The 16,446-nt window shown below is 38.7% G+C and overlaps 1 protein-coding gene across 3 annotated transcripts; it reads right to left on the reverse strand.

Moving 5' to 3' along the window:
* Positions 1 to 5,182: 5,182 nt before the first annotated feature.
* LOC131969089 (protein Wiz-like) lies at positions 5,183 to 16,158 on the reverse strand. Of its 3 annotated transcripts, none has more exons than XM_059330346.1 (9): positions 16,049 to 16,158; positions 13,610 to 13,675; positions 12,548 to 13,021; positions 10,125 to 10,856; positions 9,614 to 9,958; positions 8,606 to 8,820; positions 7,601 to 7,754; positions 7,049 to 7,208; positions 5,183 to 6,134 (listed from the first exon to the last, which is right to left on the reverse strand). In XM_059330346.1, exons 2-9 carry the CDS (start codon positions 13,620 to 13,622, stop codon positions 5,978 to 5,980), a joined length of 2,250 nt encoding a protein of 749 aa, XP_059186329.1. In that variant the 5' UTR covers positions 13,623 to 13,675; positions 16,049 to 16,158; the 3' UTR covers positions 5,183 to 5,977. The 3 variants fall into 3 exon arrangements, with proteins under 3 accessions (XP_059186329.1, XP_059186251.1, XP_059186371.1); XM_059330268.1 differs by having other exon boundaries at positions 12,548 to 13,080; XM_059330388.1 differs by having other exon boundaries at positions 7,049 to 7,175; positions 12,548 to 13,082.
* Positions 16,159 to 16,446: the final 288 nt, after the last annotated feature.

Raw genomic sequence — 16,446 nt, forward strand, 5'->3', positions numbered from 1 at the left:
TGACTTAACCGAGGTATTGTTTCCTATTGGTTTGTTCCAAGTCACGTGACTTTCAAGGTCCCGGCGGTCAGAACAAAAAACATGGTGGACTTTGACTTAGTTTCTGCATAAAAATGTATTTTGATCACATTTCTAGCAAGAAATATATGTTTTTTTTTCTAAATATTCACTCAGTGAATATACATAATCACTTTGTATGTTGGAATAGCCACGGGATATGACTGTCATTAACTTGCATTGTAGCGAAATCCGTGTCAGTTTCACGGAAATTTGAGTGATTCCGTGGCTATTTTATTTGCTTCAAACCTTTTGTATTCCTATTTATACTGTTCTACATGCATTTTAGCATGAAATATGTTAAGTTACTGCACTGTAAACATATTTAAAATTGCAGTTTTATCATATCTGGTTAAGTGCACGGTTCTATATGTGGCCCTGTGGTAGTGTCCATGAAAAATTGTGGCCCCCTGCAGCATTTAAGTTGCCCATTGCTGCTCTATAGAATAAAATGTATGTTTTTATTTTATGAAGTGCAAGAGACACTTCTAGATTTACATCTGACCCCCTTTAGTATTCATGAACATGCATCTTAAAACCCACTTTTATAGACTTGTTATGTAATGCTTTCTATCTCACCACTCCTTTTTACTTCTTCACTTTTTTACTTTTTTACTCCTTTTACCCTTTTATTTCCTGTGTATCTGAGCATGTCTTGTGATTGTTCCTGCTCTGTCTCTTATTATTTTTCTTTTAATGTAGGAATTGTTTTTAGCCTTATGGCATCATTCTCGTTGTGATTAACTGCTTTCTGTCTAAGAACTTTGTAAACTGCTGTGCTATATAAATAAAGATATTATTATTATTATTATAGGAATATACAATTTTGAATAACAATGTTTTTTGCAATGTATTTTCCCAGCTTTTGAGGATATAAAACCTACAGTCATGGAAAAAATTACTTGTTTTCTTAATTGCATTTGTTCATTTTAATGCCCGGTACAACTAAAGGTACATTTGTTGGACAAATATAATGATAACATCAAAAATAGCTCATAAGAGTTTAATTTAAGAGCTGATTTTTAGACATTTTCCATGGTTTTCTTGATGATGATTACTGTTATTATCAAAAAAATCATGGAAAATGTCTAGATATCAGATGGAGCTGGAGACACAATGGATGAAAAAAAAGAATAATTTAATAATTTAATTTTTTTTACAGGCGTTGATTCATTTGCAGTGGTTGATGTAGGAGTTATGTCGTCTGTAGTGTTTACATGTAGTTTTGGGCAAATAAGTATCTAGCCATTTAAGATATCTCGCCATTTTCCCATGGTTTTCTTGATAATGATTACTGTTATTATCAAGTAAACCATAGAAAATGTCTAGATATCAGCTCTTAAATCAAACTCTTATGAGCTATTTTTGATGTTATCATTATATTTGTCCAAACAAATGCACCATTAGTTGTACCAGGCATTAAAATGAACAAGAAATTGAAGAAAACAATGGTCTTATAATTTTTTTCCATGACTGTTTACTTGTACTGGAGTGTTTTCATATAATAATAATTTTCTCCATGACTGTATATGTGTTGATAGAATCTGATACTGGAGCCAGATTAGTTTTTATGATTGTGTGCAGAGTTGACCACTTTAACCCTACTTTAACCCAAAGAACTATATTTGGTAACTTCAGGTGATATTTCGAGAAAAAAGTAACAAATTTACTAGATTAAAGTGGCAAATCTACAAAAAAAAAAAGTTGCAGATTTACGAGAAAAAAGTGGGAAAAAAGCAACTTTTTTCTCCCAGATTCACCACTTTAAATCTCATAAATCTTCAAAAAATTTTCTCATAGATTTGCCACTTTAATCTCGTAAACTTTTTTCTCAAAATATTATTTTCGTATGGGTTTTTTTTACACAGTCTAGCAGTATGTAATATCCTCCAATATTCTCTCAAGTATTTAAATGAGTGCCCTTTTAAGGGTTAAAGTGGTGAAGTGGTGAAAAAAGTTGCTTTTTTCCCATTTTTTTCTGTAAATCTGCAACTTTTTTCGCGCAGATTTGCCACTTTCAATCTCTTAAATCTGTGACTTTTTTCTTGTAGATTTGTCACTTTAATCTAGTAAATTTGCAACTTTTTTTCTCGAAATATTACCTAAAATCACCAAATACAGTCCTTTGCCTGATAAAGGGTTAAAGCTTTCCCCGACCTATCGCTGAGGGATTCACACTCCATCTGAGAGCAATAAAGGATGGAGGATTTGTGCAGAAGCAGGTAGTTAGGATTAATGACCACCTGTCAACACCAGAGTGGCTTTAGGCCTGGAAAGAGCTGGAAATCAAATAAAGAGCCACACTATGAATATTATGGACACAAGGGATGGCTGCTCAGACTAGATGCTTTTGATGTCAGATTGTTGGAGCTATTTAGTTCTTGTTAGTATTTAGCTGTCTGTTTAGTTTATTAACCCTCTGGAGTCCATCTATTTATTGAAAATACACGTTTTATTTACAGTAATAACTTTATTTATATATGATATGTAGACAAGCTGAGTAAGCCAGTTGAAAGTGCATCATAGGAGCTTTCACAGTGTGACATTTATGTTTATAGACCAATTTAAAATGTGAATTTTCTTTCTAAAATGAAAACTATTACTATTTTTAATTTACATGCAAATAGACTGTTTTGTAATTTTATTATTTATTCTTCTTCTGCTGTTTTGTGTGTATGAATGGTTAAAAAAAATAATGTTACATTTCCATAGACACTTGAGTCTTTTGTTTGTATTTTCGGTTGCTGGCAACTTTTTACTTTAATTAAAATAAAATGAAAAATCTGACTGATAGCCAAGTTTGTGTGGAGAAAAAGGAGCCATGCAGCAGGAGCCATGTTTCTTTGTTCTCTTTGTTTGCTTGCTCGCAATGGATAAAATAAACCTTTTGGAACTAACAATCATGCATGGACATCACCTTCTTTGCCTGCGTAAACCACACGCCCACACTGCAAAAAGCCAACTTGTATTTTTTGGCCTAAAACAGTGATTTAAGTTGGTGAAACTTGGAAATATAAATTATTGACATTTAGGGCAATAATGTAAGTTAGCACAACAAAGGAAGCCAGTTGTCTGCTCAAAAACAAGTTTGTGAGTTGTTGTTACTTATATCTTTAAGTTGGGGTTCACAACAAGGGACAATAGTTCTGCTAAAGCTAGCGGCTAACTGATGCGCTCGCGCTGCTTGCTACAGGAGAGTAGCCCAGTGGCGGTTCTACACAGGGGCCTACAGGGGCCACTGCCCCTGTGAAGAAGCCCTTGGCCCCTGCTGTGGCCCCTGTGTCAAATTAATAATAAAATGATCAATTTATAACGATGAACAATTCTTACCTATTTTCTGTTCAAACAATATCTCATCATACACAAAATGAACCCAGAATGTGTACATTGTATAATAGTTTAATTGTGCAATAAAAACTTTCAAAATAAAAGAAAGTAATTGTGCACAAAAATTAGAAATGTCATTGTCATACAAAAATAGTTGTTATTGTTGGTAAGTCTCATTGTTTCAATCAGTGTATTTGTGTCTTCCAAATATATTTAAATTCGATTTTTTTAAGGGTTTGAATGCTTAAATATCATCTTTGCCATTTTTTAAAGTGCCCCTCTGATTAAATACTGGCCCATGCTTGGCCCCCACAGTAAAACTGGTCTAGAACCGCCAATGGAGTAGCCATTAGCGTATCAATGCTAACTCAAAATTGTGGTCGCAACATTAGCTGACATTTCATAGCGGTGTTACAATCGTGCCAATTCAGCACATTGCAGAAGTTAGCAGAAGTAAGGATTAAAAGTTATTACAATGTAAATTATAAGTTAGTACAACTTACAGTTGAGTTGACAAAAATCTGAATTCAGAGTTGAGCAAACTCAAAAACAAAACTTAAAATATTTAGTTTAATTGTCCAAGTTAAAATTTTGAAATTTTGAGTTCCCCCAACTTTTCTTTTTTTGCAGTGCATGGTGCATCAGTGGCATTTTGATTAAGTTTGTTTTAATTTTAATTTTGTTATTTTTTCGGACAAAATTGCCACTACACAGATATTTACCAAAATACTTCTACAGTCCCTGCTGGTATAAACGTACACTTGTCAAAAACATAATGACTATAAACAGGAATACATCTGCAGAACTGAGGAGCACAGAAACACATGCTTGTGTTGGTGAGGTCATGGTTTACAAAACAACAACATGAAATGTGGAATGATGATGTGGAAATTAAGAAAAAAGCTACATGTACTGCATCAGAGTTTGATGACTTCCACATTTTTAAGACTCCGTGCTGTGTGAACCAGAAGTCTTATCAATAGTCGTGAGCAAGAGGTTGTTAACACAAAGAGGAGATACTATTATAATGCAACAGGAAAGGGAAGGAACATTACATGACTGTGTAAATAAAGGAATATGTTTTAACAACTACAGGCGCCGTCAGAACAGAAACAATCTGTGTGGAAGCAAACATCCAATACAAACTCATTTACAGTTATTCACCACAGAGCTGTTCTCACTGTTCTCCTCCACGAGAGGGAATTACATCCTGCTGGGCTCAAGTGAGAAAGCTTAAGTTGTGAAACGAGCTGGAGACACAACAATAGATGAAAAAAATAAATGGAAATACAATTATGAGTGTTTTTACAGGCGTTTTATGATTTACAGTCAGGTGCAAATATGGTTTAACCCTAAAAAAAATTCTATTTATGCAAAAAAAAAAAAAAAAAAGTACAATTTCCCTTAAGTAATTGCGCATTTCTCCTTTCTAATATGGCTTTGCCTAGTGTTGGTGGCGTCCTGCCCATCTTGGAAGCCATCTTGAAAATGACACCTTTCTAGTGGTCAGATTTTGGTAAACTTTTAGTATGTTATTAAGGACTAATACTACAAAAAACAGCTGTGTTTTTAAGTCATTTTGTGTCTTTGTGAGTCATTTTGTATCTTTTTTTGGTCATTTTATGTCTTTTTTTGTCATTTTGTGTTTTCTTCTGTGTTTTTTTGGTCATTTTGTGTCATTTTTGGTCATTTATTTTTTATTTGAATATTACAGTGAGAACTGTGGCTGCTGGGGACCTGCAGGTTGTTGGTGTCATTATAAATTGTCCTTTGACTTGAAAAAAATAAAACAAACACATTTTATTCGTATGGTTATATACAAGACCAAATTTAATTAACATAACATGTGTTAAAAAACAAAAACAAATTTAAAAAGACCAGAAAAACAGCACGTTATTTGCTGGTTTACCTGAAGAAAACAGTAAGAATGGAAACACAGTATCTCTATGGTCAGGACAGTTGAGGCTTTGAGGATCTTTTAAGGAACACTGATCATCACTGATAATAACTTTCTTTTATCAGCATCTTGTTACTCCAAAACATTTTCATTTGAGAAAAAAAGAGGATCCCTCCAGGTTTATAGTAAAACGTTTTAAAAAATACATTATTATAAAACAAAACTCAGTTCAAAATCATATAAAGGAGATAAAGTATATCACAGTGAAACACGCCAGTCTACTCAGTAGCACAAAAACGGAAAAAGAAAAAGACTGACCAGGATCGTTTTCTCAGTGTGGAACATGAAGTTTGTAAATGCAAAATACTGAATCACATTCAAACACATCTACAACATCTACACACCTGGTAGGAATAATGAGCAGGAGGAAAGCACTCAACATGTAAATGAAAGGTTTAAACCTTCAGTGATCAGTACTGTGATCTACTGTAACTAGTGGATTTTACCTGAGTGGATCACTGCTGCTTTCCTCACATGGCTCATGTCTGCCCTCTGCAGGACAAAACAGGAACATGATCTAACTTGCACTTCTGACAATGTGTTGCCTCACAATAGACATAAAGACTTCTCCTCAAATCCGCCGTGTCATTTGAAAACGAGGACCTTTTGTACCGGGATAAAGAGGGACTTGGTGGACTAGACGGCGACTGGATGGACGAGTGCTGGAGCTGCCACCGGTGCAGCAGGAGGAGACGCTTTGCCTTTGTAGCCCAGCGACAGGATGTGTTTCTGCAGGTGTGTGATCCAGCGCTCCTGAACAGACAGAGGTCCCTGAAACACCTCTTCACAGAACCTGAACAGCAGCACACAGAGAGAGGGAGATTTGTTTATACTGCAAATACATACAGTAGTGTTCAATATAATAGCAGTCCAATGTGACTAACCAGATTAATCCAGGTTTTTAGTATATTTTTATTGCTAGAAGGCAAACAAGGTACCAGTAGGTGCAGTAGATTCTCAGAAAACCAACAAGACTGTAAACTGTACAATAACATAGTCTGACAATAGTCTGGTTCATTACATACCGTCATTATGCACTTTATGTGTTTTTTATGCACACTGTTCATTGCACCTTATTTGGTTCACGGCACAAACATTTTTATACTGCATATTCATATTTATTCTGAACTGGAATTCTACACCTTAATACATACTCCTTCTTTAGACACTTTATATTTTATTGTTTTTTATATTTTATTGCTTGAAGTATGCCTAGGTTGTTCTTTTCATTTAACTGTGTTGTTATTGTCTCTGTGTGTAATGCTGCTGCTACACTCTAATTTCTATGAGAGAGAGAGAGAGAGAGAGAGAAAGTCTGTCTGTCTGTCTGTCTGTCTGTCTGTCTAAGACCCAGCATTGGTGATATGCACGCTCTGATATGCACAATCTGATCATTGGCTGAGCCTTTGCGATTCTCCTGAGTGTGAGTGAAATATTAAAACTCAGTGTTTTTATTATGCAGTCATGGAAAAAGTTATTAGACCATTGTTTTCTTCAATGTCTTGTTCATTTTAATGCCTGGTACAATGATAACAACAAAAATAGCTGATAAGAGTTTAATTTAAGAGCTTATATCTAGACATTTTCCATGGTTTTCTTGATAATAACCAATATCATTATCAAGAAAACCATGAAATGGTCAATTACTCTCAACTGTATTATTCACTGAATGGAGAAGAATGTCAGTCTTGTACTTCAGAGACGTACCTGCACTTGAGGGAGTAGACTTTGCCGACCAGTTTGACCAGCGGGGTCAGCGGCGGCTTTGGCAGCATAGCGGGAATGCTGCCTGTCCGTGATGGCTGCTGGGGATTGGTGTCCCGATTTTCTGCCCCTGCAGACCCAAAACGTTTTGGTGGATGGACCCCTGACACCAAACAGAGAGGTATAAGAGTAATATGCAGAGAGAGGGAAATCAAAATGCTTTTTTTTTTTCAATTATAAATTTGTGTAGGTTAAGTCTCAGTTTGACGCTTGTACCACTCTTCTCCACGTCCACATTCAAATAATCCACAGAGACCAGCCGGTAAACATGCAATGTTTACTCAAAAAATTGCAGGAAAAATAATAGTAATAATAATAATTTAGGGGAGCTCCGCCCCATTGTGTGATAGGCCTACACCTGGTCAGTAACACAATCCACTCTGGATTTCCACCCTGACTCATCTCATCTGGAAGTCTATTTAGCCTACCTATCTTTAGGAGTTTTAAAGTGGCTACAAGGTTCCATTTTCCAATAATATTCGAATATATTCTCACCTCTTGGAGAGCGTAGACCAGGGTCTCCGTGGGCTGCAGCAGCCCTGGTGTGGCTGTGTGAGTGTCTGGATGAACCCGCTGACGTCCTCAGACTGATGCCGGGGTACGAGTCAGAGTCTGTGGACAGAGAGGGCGAGGCAGCAGCTCTCTGGGACTGAAAGAATATAAATGTAAAGTTAGATCAGATTTACTTAATACTAGGGCTGGGCGATATCCAGATATATTTAGGCTGAATATCGATTTACGATATATATCCTGATGTTTTTATTGCAAACTGAGAGCAAATGTTCAGTCAAAGCCAAATATGACATGTCACAAGTAGTTTTATTGAAACCGTTTATTTAAGTGAACATAAATACTGTATAACAACAGGAGAACCTTTTATTTTATTTTTTTTAAATCAAAGCTCCATAAAGTGCACATTTAAATAAAAACAGCCTATGAAATAAAATAGGCCAATCTTTTTCTGAAATAAATATATTTATATGACAAAAGAATAACATTACATTACAAAATAACTAAATATGATTTACCTTGTTTACTCCTGTTTTTCCTTTGCTGAGGGTTTCCCTTTTAGGTCTTAGACCTGCATTTGTAAACTTGATTTGTATTGTGGTGTGCTTTTATGAAATTTTGTGCCTGAATGGGTGACGTGTGAAGTACAGCTATTGCTGTATGCTATTTTATATTTTTTCCATCCTTGAAATGTTTTTTCTTTATTGTTTTACTATTTATTCTATTGTTTTGAGACATATCTATGGTGAAACCAAAGAGGAATTTCCACTCAGTGGATTATAAAGTTTTCATATTCGTATGACAAACCCTAGTAAGGGCAGCATTTATATATAAAGAAAGAATTTAAAAAATTGAACTATACCGATATATGCGATATGGTCTACACATTTAAAAATATATCGATATATATCGCCCAGTCCTACTTAATACACTGCTCATCTAAATCTAAATGGATATATTTTAAGCATATTATTTGAGAGCACAGCCCACCTTCTTGATGTAAAGGTCTCCCATACGATAGCGTCTGGTCACTGCTGCTACTTTAGCTGGGTCCTTCCGGATCAACTCACTGAGCAGCTCGATGGGTGAACTCGCTCCGTCTGCCTTCCACTCGATGATCCCCAGCTGTCGGAGGTGGGCCCGCGCGTGACTTGCTAGGGCCTTCCGGTTCTCAAACTCAAACCCACAAAGCTCGCAGGACGCGTCTGACACAAAAAGGAGATTAAAGATTTAAAAAGTCACTGTTTAACCCATAACAACCCATGGTGACACTTTAAATGTTCTAGAATCTCCCATATTCAGCTTTATGCTTCACATTAACTCATTAAGTCCCTCAGCAAGACTGTTTGACTGTGACAAGAAGTGACATTTCCAAAATGTGTGTGTGACTGGAAACAGAAATGTGAAAAAGTAGCTAACAACAAAGAGTTTTGAGAAGAGGTTAGTGTATCAGTTCAGGAGATTCTATCGATGAGACAAGTTAGTGACTTTTTTTACTTGTCTATACCCAGAGGGGCATAACATAAATTACCATGAACAAGTTTTTCTTAATTTGTGTTTGTTACAGGCAAAAAGAGATATTGCGTTTACATGGAAAAACATTGGTAAACCAGCATATCACAGTGGTTTAAGGAATTATCTTTATGTTTGCCCCTGGAAAGAATTACATACACGCTTAAGAATAAACAAGAGGTGTTTCAAAGAGTATGGGGACGTTTTATACATCATATTAAGAACAATAACTGGAACTGGCTCATTTAATAAACGAACCTGGAGCAGAATAATTTTACCCTATGCATATTTATACTTATGTTCATTTGCTCTGTAGTCTTTTTTGAATGGATCCTCAAGGACTCTTGTTCTTAAATTAAGCTACTTTTGGCCGCCACGTTCTTGTATGTTTGCTTGTTTTGTATTTTTCTTGTGACCTATGTGTAAAATTTGTAAAACAAAACTCAATAAATATATTGTTGAAACCCCAGAGGGTTAATGTCTTACCAGGGTGTGGGGCCCCGCTCCTGGCAGGCGGGGACTTCTCTTTCATGGAGAAGTCAAGAGGTGAGGAGGTGGCCTGTTCTCCAGCCTGCAGGCTGTCCAGAGACCTCCTGGAGCTTTGAGAGGTCCATGATGCAGCTTTGCCTGATGACCCCGTGGCCCCGGACACTTTCTTGCCCTCCTCACCACGCATCATGACCTCTTTGAGGAGATCGATCGGGGATGTTCTGATCGACCAGGCGAGGCCGAGCTGGCGCAGGTGGGCGCGGGCGTGGCACGACAGGGCTTTGCGGGTGTCAAACAGCTGGCCGCAGTAATCACAAAGGACTGTTGGCGGGGACTGATCATCTGAGGAGGACAATAACAAACGGTGGAAGGGAAATCAAGAGGATGAATCCACACAAACAACATGATATGGTACCAGACAACCAGCATTTGCAAATGCAATTTTGCTTTGTAGGGCAGTACAGTACTTGAGTAAATGCAATAATAGTTACATTCTACCACTGTTTACCTGCATTGAGAGACTTTGACGCAGCAGAGTAAATCTGTGTGGGAGAGTTGCTGCTGGTGCCGGATTCACTGGGTTGAACAGACAGGTCGATCTCTACAGGCTCAGGCTTGGGCTTCCTCAGAAGGGGGTCCACTGCGAGCCGAAAGCCTTTCTTAGCCTTTGGGGCCTTGTTAACAGGATACCATGAAGGGCTTGAGGAGAGGGACGTGGAGGGGACGGGGGACTGAGACGATGCTGCAGATGAGCTTTTCTTGGGCGGGTTGATGGCTTCCAGCATGCCACTGTTGACCAGCTCCTCCAGGGCTTCGACGGCAGAGCTTTTCCCCAGGAGGTCGACCACGCCGATCTGACGCAGATGAGCGCGTGCGTGGACAGCCAGGCCTTTATGGTTCTCAAACACCGCCCTGCACAGAATACAGGTGAAGCCCTCTGATGATCTGGGTCGTTTGCCGGGCGGAGACCCGGGTGGAGAGGGCACGCTGGGGGGTCGTTTGGAGGAGGATGTAGACGGGCTGTTTGAGGTTTGCTTCTGCTGTTTCTGGCTGCTGATTGGCTTGAGGTCCTCCTCCTCCATGATCTGGTACAGCAGGTCGATAGGGCTGCCCTTGATGTCGCTGTCGGGGATTCCAATCTGGCGCAGGTGGGCCCGAGCGTGACCAGACAGGCCTTTGCGTGTCCCATACCAGCAGCCACAGAGCTGGCACACATGGACCTCGTTCTTTGTGTCTGAAGCTGCAAGAATGAAGAAAATGATGACGGTCAGACTGCAGCCTGAAGTGACCCAAATCAGATTTTTTCTCCCCTATGCGACCTGCATCTGATCTTTTAACCCATTGAAGCCTGGAAAGTGGATACGTCGTTTTTTAGTATTTGTATAAGCTCTCAAATACTTTTTGAATTTCATTTCTATCTGCTACAGAGGCTGAAAAATCTATTATTTAGTAGAAGCGTTGACACTTCTGTTGAATTTCCAGAAAAACTTCAGGTTTTAGGGGCTTATTTTAAAATCGCCCAGAGGTTTTACAGGCAGTTTTAGGCGTCAATGGGTTAATGACAGTCTGAACGACACAGATCCGATTTTTTCAAAATATGATCCAGGCCACTTGGATATGTGATCCTAAAACCGATACATATCTGATCTTTTGACATGCGACTCCAGTCTGAACGGCCAGGTCGCATTCATCATACATAGGCTTACTGCTGGCGGCCATGTTTTCTGCTACTTCCGTAAACGCTGAGCACGCTCGCTGCGTGTGACGTCCTTTTGGTACGTTTAAAGTTCACACTGGAGATCACATACAAGTTGCATTTAATTGGAAATGTGAACGACCTTGCAAAAAAAATTGAATTCCACAAAAAAATCTGAATTGAGCATTAAGCCCTGCAGTCTGAACGTAGCCTAAGAGGAATCCAGTCTGGAGGAGACAATGCTGTTTTGTTCACTTTATAAAAACTATTGGTAACACTTTAGATTAGGGAACACATATTCAACATGAATTAGTTGCTTATCAGCATACTAATAAGAAACATATTGGCACTTAATTAGTCTTTATTAAGTAATTATTAATGCCTTATTCTGCATGGCCTTATTATACAACCAGTAAGACATTAACTAAGAGTTTTCCTTCAATAACCTCAGAATTATTACTAATTAGTAGTAAGTAAGGGAGTTGTTGTATATGAGTTACGATCTTAATATGCTTTATATAGACTTTATAAGTCTCTACATAGCAGTGAACGAAACCATGGAAACGGCAAATAGCCACCTTCTCCAGACCTTTGACGTGACTGGTGGCTCCTTTTGGATGAGGATTGGTAAATTATAATGTCAATCATTACATTCTCTACAGTGTGGGTCACTTTGCGCCAATATTAGTCCACCAGTGACCCACGTTTTTTCTTCACCTTTATGATCTGACAGCTATTTTCTCACTTTTAACCTACTTGATCAACAAATTGCGCCCACAAATCATCATCATAGGATACAAATATGAACATATAAAAAGGTGAAACATTTTTAAATATAATTATATACAAAAAAAATCCCATAAAAACATGTATATTTAAAGGCTTTTTTTATTCCTTGTTAGCTTCAACTCTTCAAAACAAACGGAAATTACACAGAGAGCTACACCAACGCTAAAATATTTCTGTGCTATCAAATTTAAACTATCATATCTTTGGTTTTTACATGACCTAGGAATGTCAAACAAAAATTGGGAGAAAGTTTCAAGTCTGTACTTTGGAGTTAAGTTGATAGCAGCGCTCCATGTGAACTAGTTTTTTTGTTAAACGTCACATGATCTGATCAGGATGGAACGATCATAGACCCCAGAGGGCTAAAGCTCTATTTTGCACATACAGCTACACCCCCATTACTTTTCCCATTTCCATAAGCATCTTTTCACAGGATTCTGCCGTACCTAAGCTGATGGGGGCGTCAGTCTCCAGCGGCGCCCACATTGGCTTGGTTGGGGTTTGGTTGGACGAGCTGCTGCCTTCACTTGCTCTCGACTCCAGCAGCCTGACACCAGAGGGGGACGAGGGGAGGAGAGAGCTTGGAGACTCTTTCAGTCTGGCCGGAGATCCTGGATGATCCACCTTTTGCGGGGTTGTCATGACTCTGGTCCCCGAGTCGCTCCTGTCCTCTGCTGCCGAAGGGGTTCTGGACTCCTGCTGGGATGTTTTTTTGAGCGGGGTGGGCCCGGGTTCAGAAGAGTCTGCTTTCAATTCACCTCTTTCCTGCATGAACTGGTAGAGAAGTTCAATGGGAGCTCCGCTGCTGTCTGACAACATCACACCTAGCTGCCGTAGATGGAGGCGGGCGTGGCTAGAGAGCCCTCGTCGTGTCTCGAAGTACGTTCCACAGAACTCACACACGACTGGCTGCGTCGTTGCTGTGGGGCAGTTCAGATCGAAGTTTGTCATCACAAACCGAACATGAGAACTTCAGAGACTCTAGCCAAGAAAAAGAACAAGACTGAAGCCATTTTGTGATGAGATGATTAAGATATTGCCACACACATTTTAAGTCTGCAGCACATCTGTATCACACTGCATGAGGCCAGAAATTGCTGTCATACTAAAAAATGAGGGGTCGGCCCCCAGTGATGGAAAAATACAACATTTTTATGATAAAATAAGTGAAGAAACTGCATTTTCTTTCTTGAGTGTTTCAAGCAGAACCTGATCTAATTAATATAGTCAGTATCGGCCCTACTATGGATCCAATACATCTCTATAAATTCGGCCTTGAAAAGGGATATGCACAATTAAAAACAAATAGTCAAGAAGCCATCTTACATCTTTTCGGAAATAAGACATGTCCTGGCTTCTGTTTTATTAAAAGTAATGATGAAAAATTGTTCAAGAATCAACATAAATTATATTATGATCAATGTCTAACAAGCACCATCGAACTTGTATCACTGTAAAAATGTTAATAATGTTATTATTGGTAGCTCATTCATAACAGTGTCTCCTACCTTGTGAATCCATGGCTGCTGGTAATGTTGTGGTTTTCTTTTGACGGAGGAGACTCTCTGTGGATCCTGTTTACACGAATAGGAGATAATTATATTCATTTGGAATATTAATTAATTAATCCTGTGTTTTAAAAACATTTTTACTGACTTTGGGCAATGTTAAACAATCTGGAGCTGCTACTTAAGTATACCAGCATGGCTGGTCTCAGGGGCTATTTAAAATACACCAGTTTGTGAAACAAAAAACAAACCAAAAGCAACCAACATGCAATAAGGGACGGGTGTGTGTGAGTGAATGACATTCAAGTACACAAATTCTGTCTGCTGATGGCTATTTAAGCTGTCTTTGTTGTCTTTCCATCTGTTCAGATATAAAAATGAAAATGATCGCTCTCAGCCTAATTGTTTTTCCTCCTCATCATTGCATATAAGTTGCCAGCTTGTGTTATTGACAATATGTTGTTGCAATAACTTGGCACTGAAAAGTGCCAATGCTGAAGTGCCCTTGGAGGGGTTCTGTATCAGAACCCTGTCCACCCACCACCGGGGTCCCTCAAGGCTCTGTCCTTGGTCCGCTCCTTTTCTCGGTATACACCAACTCCCTCGGATCTCTCATCCACTCGCATGGCTTCTCCTATCATAGCTATGCTGACGACACCCAGCTAATCCTCTCATTTCCTCAGTCTGAAACACAGGCAGCAGCACGTATCTCTGCATGTCTTCAAACCACCTCAAACTCAACCTGGGAAAGACTGAGCTACTTTACCTCCCAGGGAAGGGCTCTCCCACCTCTGACCTCCACATCACTGTCCAGAACACAGTGGTTGTCTCCACAGAAACCGCTAAAAACCTTGGCGTGACTCTTGACAACCAACTGTCCCCCTCCACTGTCCTGGCACCCAAATGGTGGAAGGAGCTGACATCAGGACCTCATCAGGACTTCAGACAGCCTGTATACCTTCCGCCTCAGGCTGAAGACCTACCTCTTCCAACAATACCTCGGTTAAGTCATGGTCGCCTAAAATGTGTACTTACTTGATTCCTGTGGTCTAAGGCTAGAACCTTCAGGTTTAATGCACTTATTGTAAGTCGCTTTGGACAAAAGCGTCATCTAAATGACATGTAATGCCTTAAAGCTGCATTTTTTTCTAATGGCCAGCAGGGGGTGACTTCACTGGTTGCAAAAAGAAGTTGGAGTGCATACAAGTTTAGAAAATTACTCTACTTTTCACTTGATTTATTATGTCAGTAAACCTTTTCATTACTCTATGGTCTCGACTGCAACTTTAAGGTCTTTTTCAATACAGCATGATGTTCACTTTGTAAATTGCAGACAATAATAGCCTGCATAAAGCCCCCCTCCAGTATATATTGCCATTTGTATGATATTTCCCATTTTACTGAGTCACTTCCTGACATTTCGATGAGCCACACCATTTCCCAAACATTATTGACAAATAACTTTAGCAAGCAAAATTGTTTGCGAGATTCTTGTTGATAAAACAGGAAGATGATACATGACTATAGTAGTTCAGCAACATGTGTATCCCTCCTGCAGAGGGGCATGCAGGAGTCCTGCTCCTGGCTTCTTCCGTTTTTTGACACTGGCCTCAACTGTGAGGTCATCTATACAGTCTATAGTCTGTACACCCAACCTTATAGGAGGAAGAGTCAAACACAGAGGGATGAAACTCCACTTGCTGCTCAAGATGCAAAATCATGAAAAAGGACAATCTTTCCTTGGTTTTTGGCTCTATAAAATAAATTGCTGCAGCCAGGATATGCAATATGAAAGTAACCCCCCTTGAGTCACTTTTTAGTTTGGGGTTCCTTATTTTCCATTGAGTCAAGTCTTTATAATTGTTGTCACAAGTTGGTTGATGTAAACTAAATAAACCACTTTAGCACTTTCAAGACAACCAACATGATGACGTCACGGGACACGCCAGGACAAGATGGCGTTACACTTGTTTTAGAAAATGTAACTTTTATCATTTAATTGACAGTATTAAATCAATTAATTAATTAATTAGTGGGGAATCCATCTGGTACATTATGCTAAAAAAACATCTAGTGTTTTTTTGTCCAATAACGTGATATAATGTCACCACGCTACAACTTTTTGTCTGTTAAAGAAAATCTGAATTACATCTCACTGTCTCTAATGGTAATTGCGTTTCTCGCATTTTTAAAGTCTCTTGGAGCAAAACTCATTAGACTATAAGCTATTAATGTGAAAGTTTTGTAAGTTGATGCTATAAAAGCTAATTCAGGAATCCTCTGCTGCACCCTTTGTTTTGCTATGAAAGCATGCTATCGTTAGCTTCATGCTAGCTCAAATTAAATGTCATTTTAGCGAAAGACCGAGCAGCGACACAGCCTACGCATTGGACTGGAAACCAAACAACAACTGTTAATTATAGAGAAAAGTTTATTTACCTAAAAGCGTGAACAAACTGCCTCAGTTCATCAGTTTCAGACACTGACAAGCTTAGCGGAAGTAGCGGTCCACACGTTCCCCGAGATTTATATTTCAAAATAAAAGTCCTGGCACCGTTTAAGTTGACCAAATCTGCCCCCTAGTGACAATCTGCAAAGAAAGCCATACTTCATTATTTTTTTCACTAAATATTGGGTTGGTATTTTTTTCTTTTAAATTAGTCTGTTGATATGTCTTTTTTGCCATGCTGCAAGACAATATGAGACAATAAAGAGTGAACTGAACTGGACCAAGTCTGTACCTTCAGCATGTCTCAAGTCAGTAAAAAGTGAATAACTAACTTCTTTGTAAATTATGGACAATTTAAAACAGTAAAGCAGGGTATGATTAAGCCTCC

Source organism: Centropristis striata, chromosome 1 (assembly GCF_030273125.1).
Source record: "Centropristis striata isolate RG_2023a ecotype Rhode Island chromosome 1, C.striata_1.0, whole genome shotgun sequence".
Taxonomy (NCBI): domain Eukaryota; kingdom Metazoa; phylum Chordata; class Actinopteri; order Perciformes; family Serranidae; genus Centropristis; species Centropristis striata.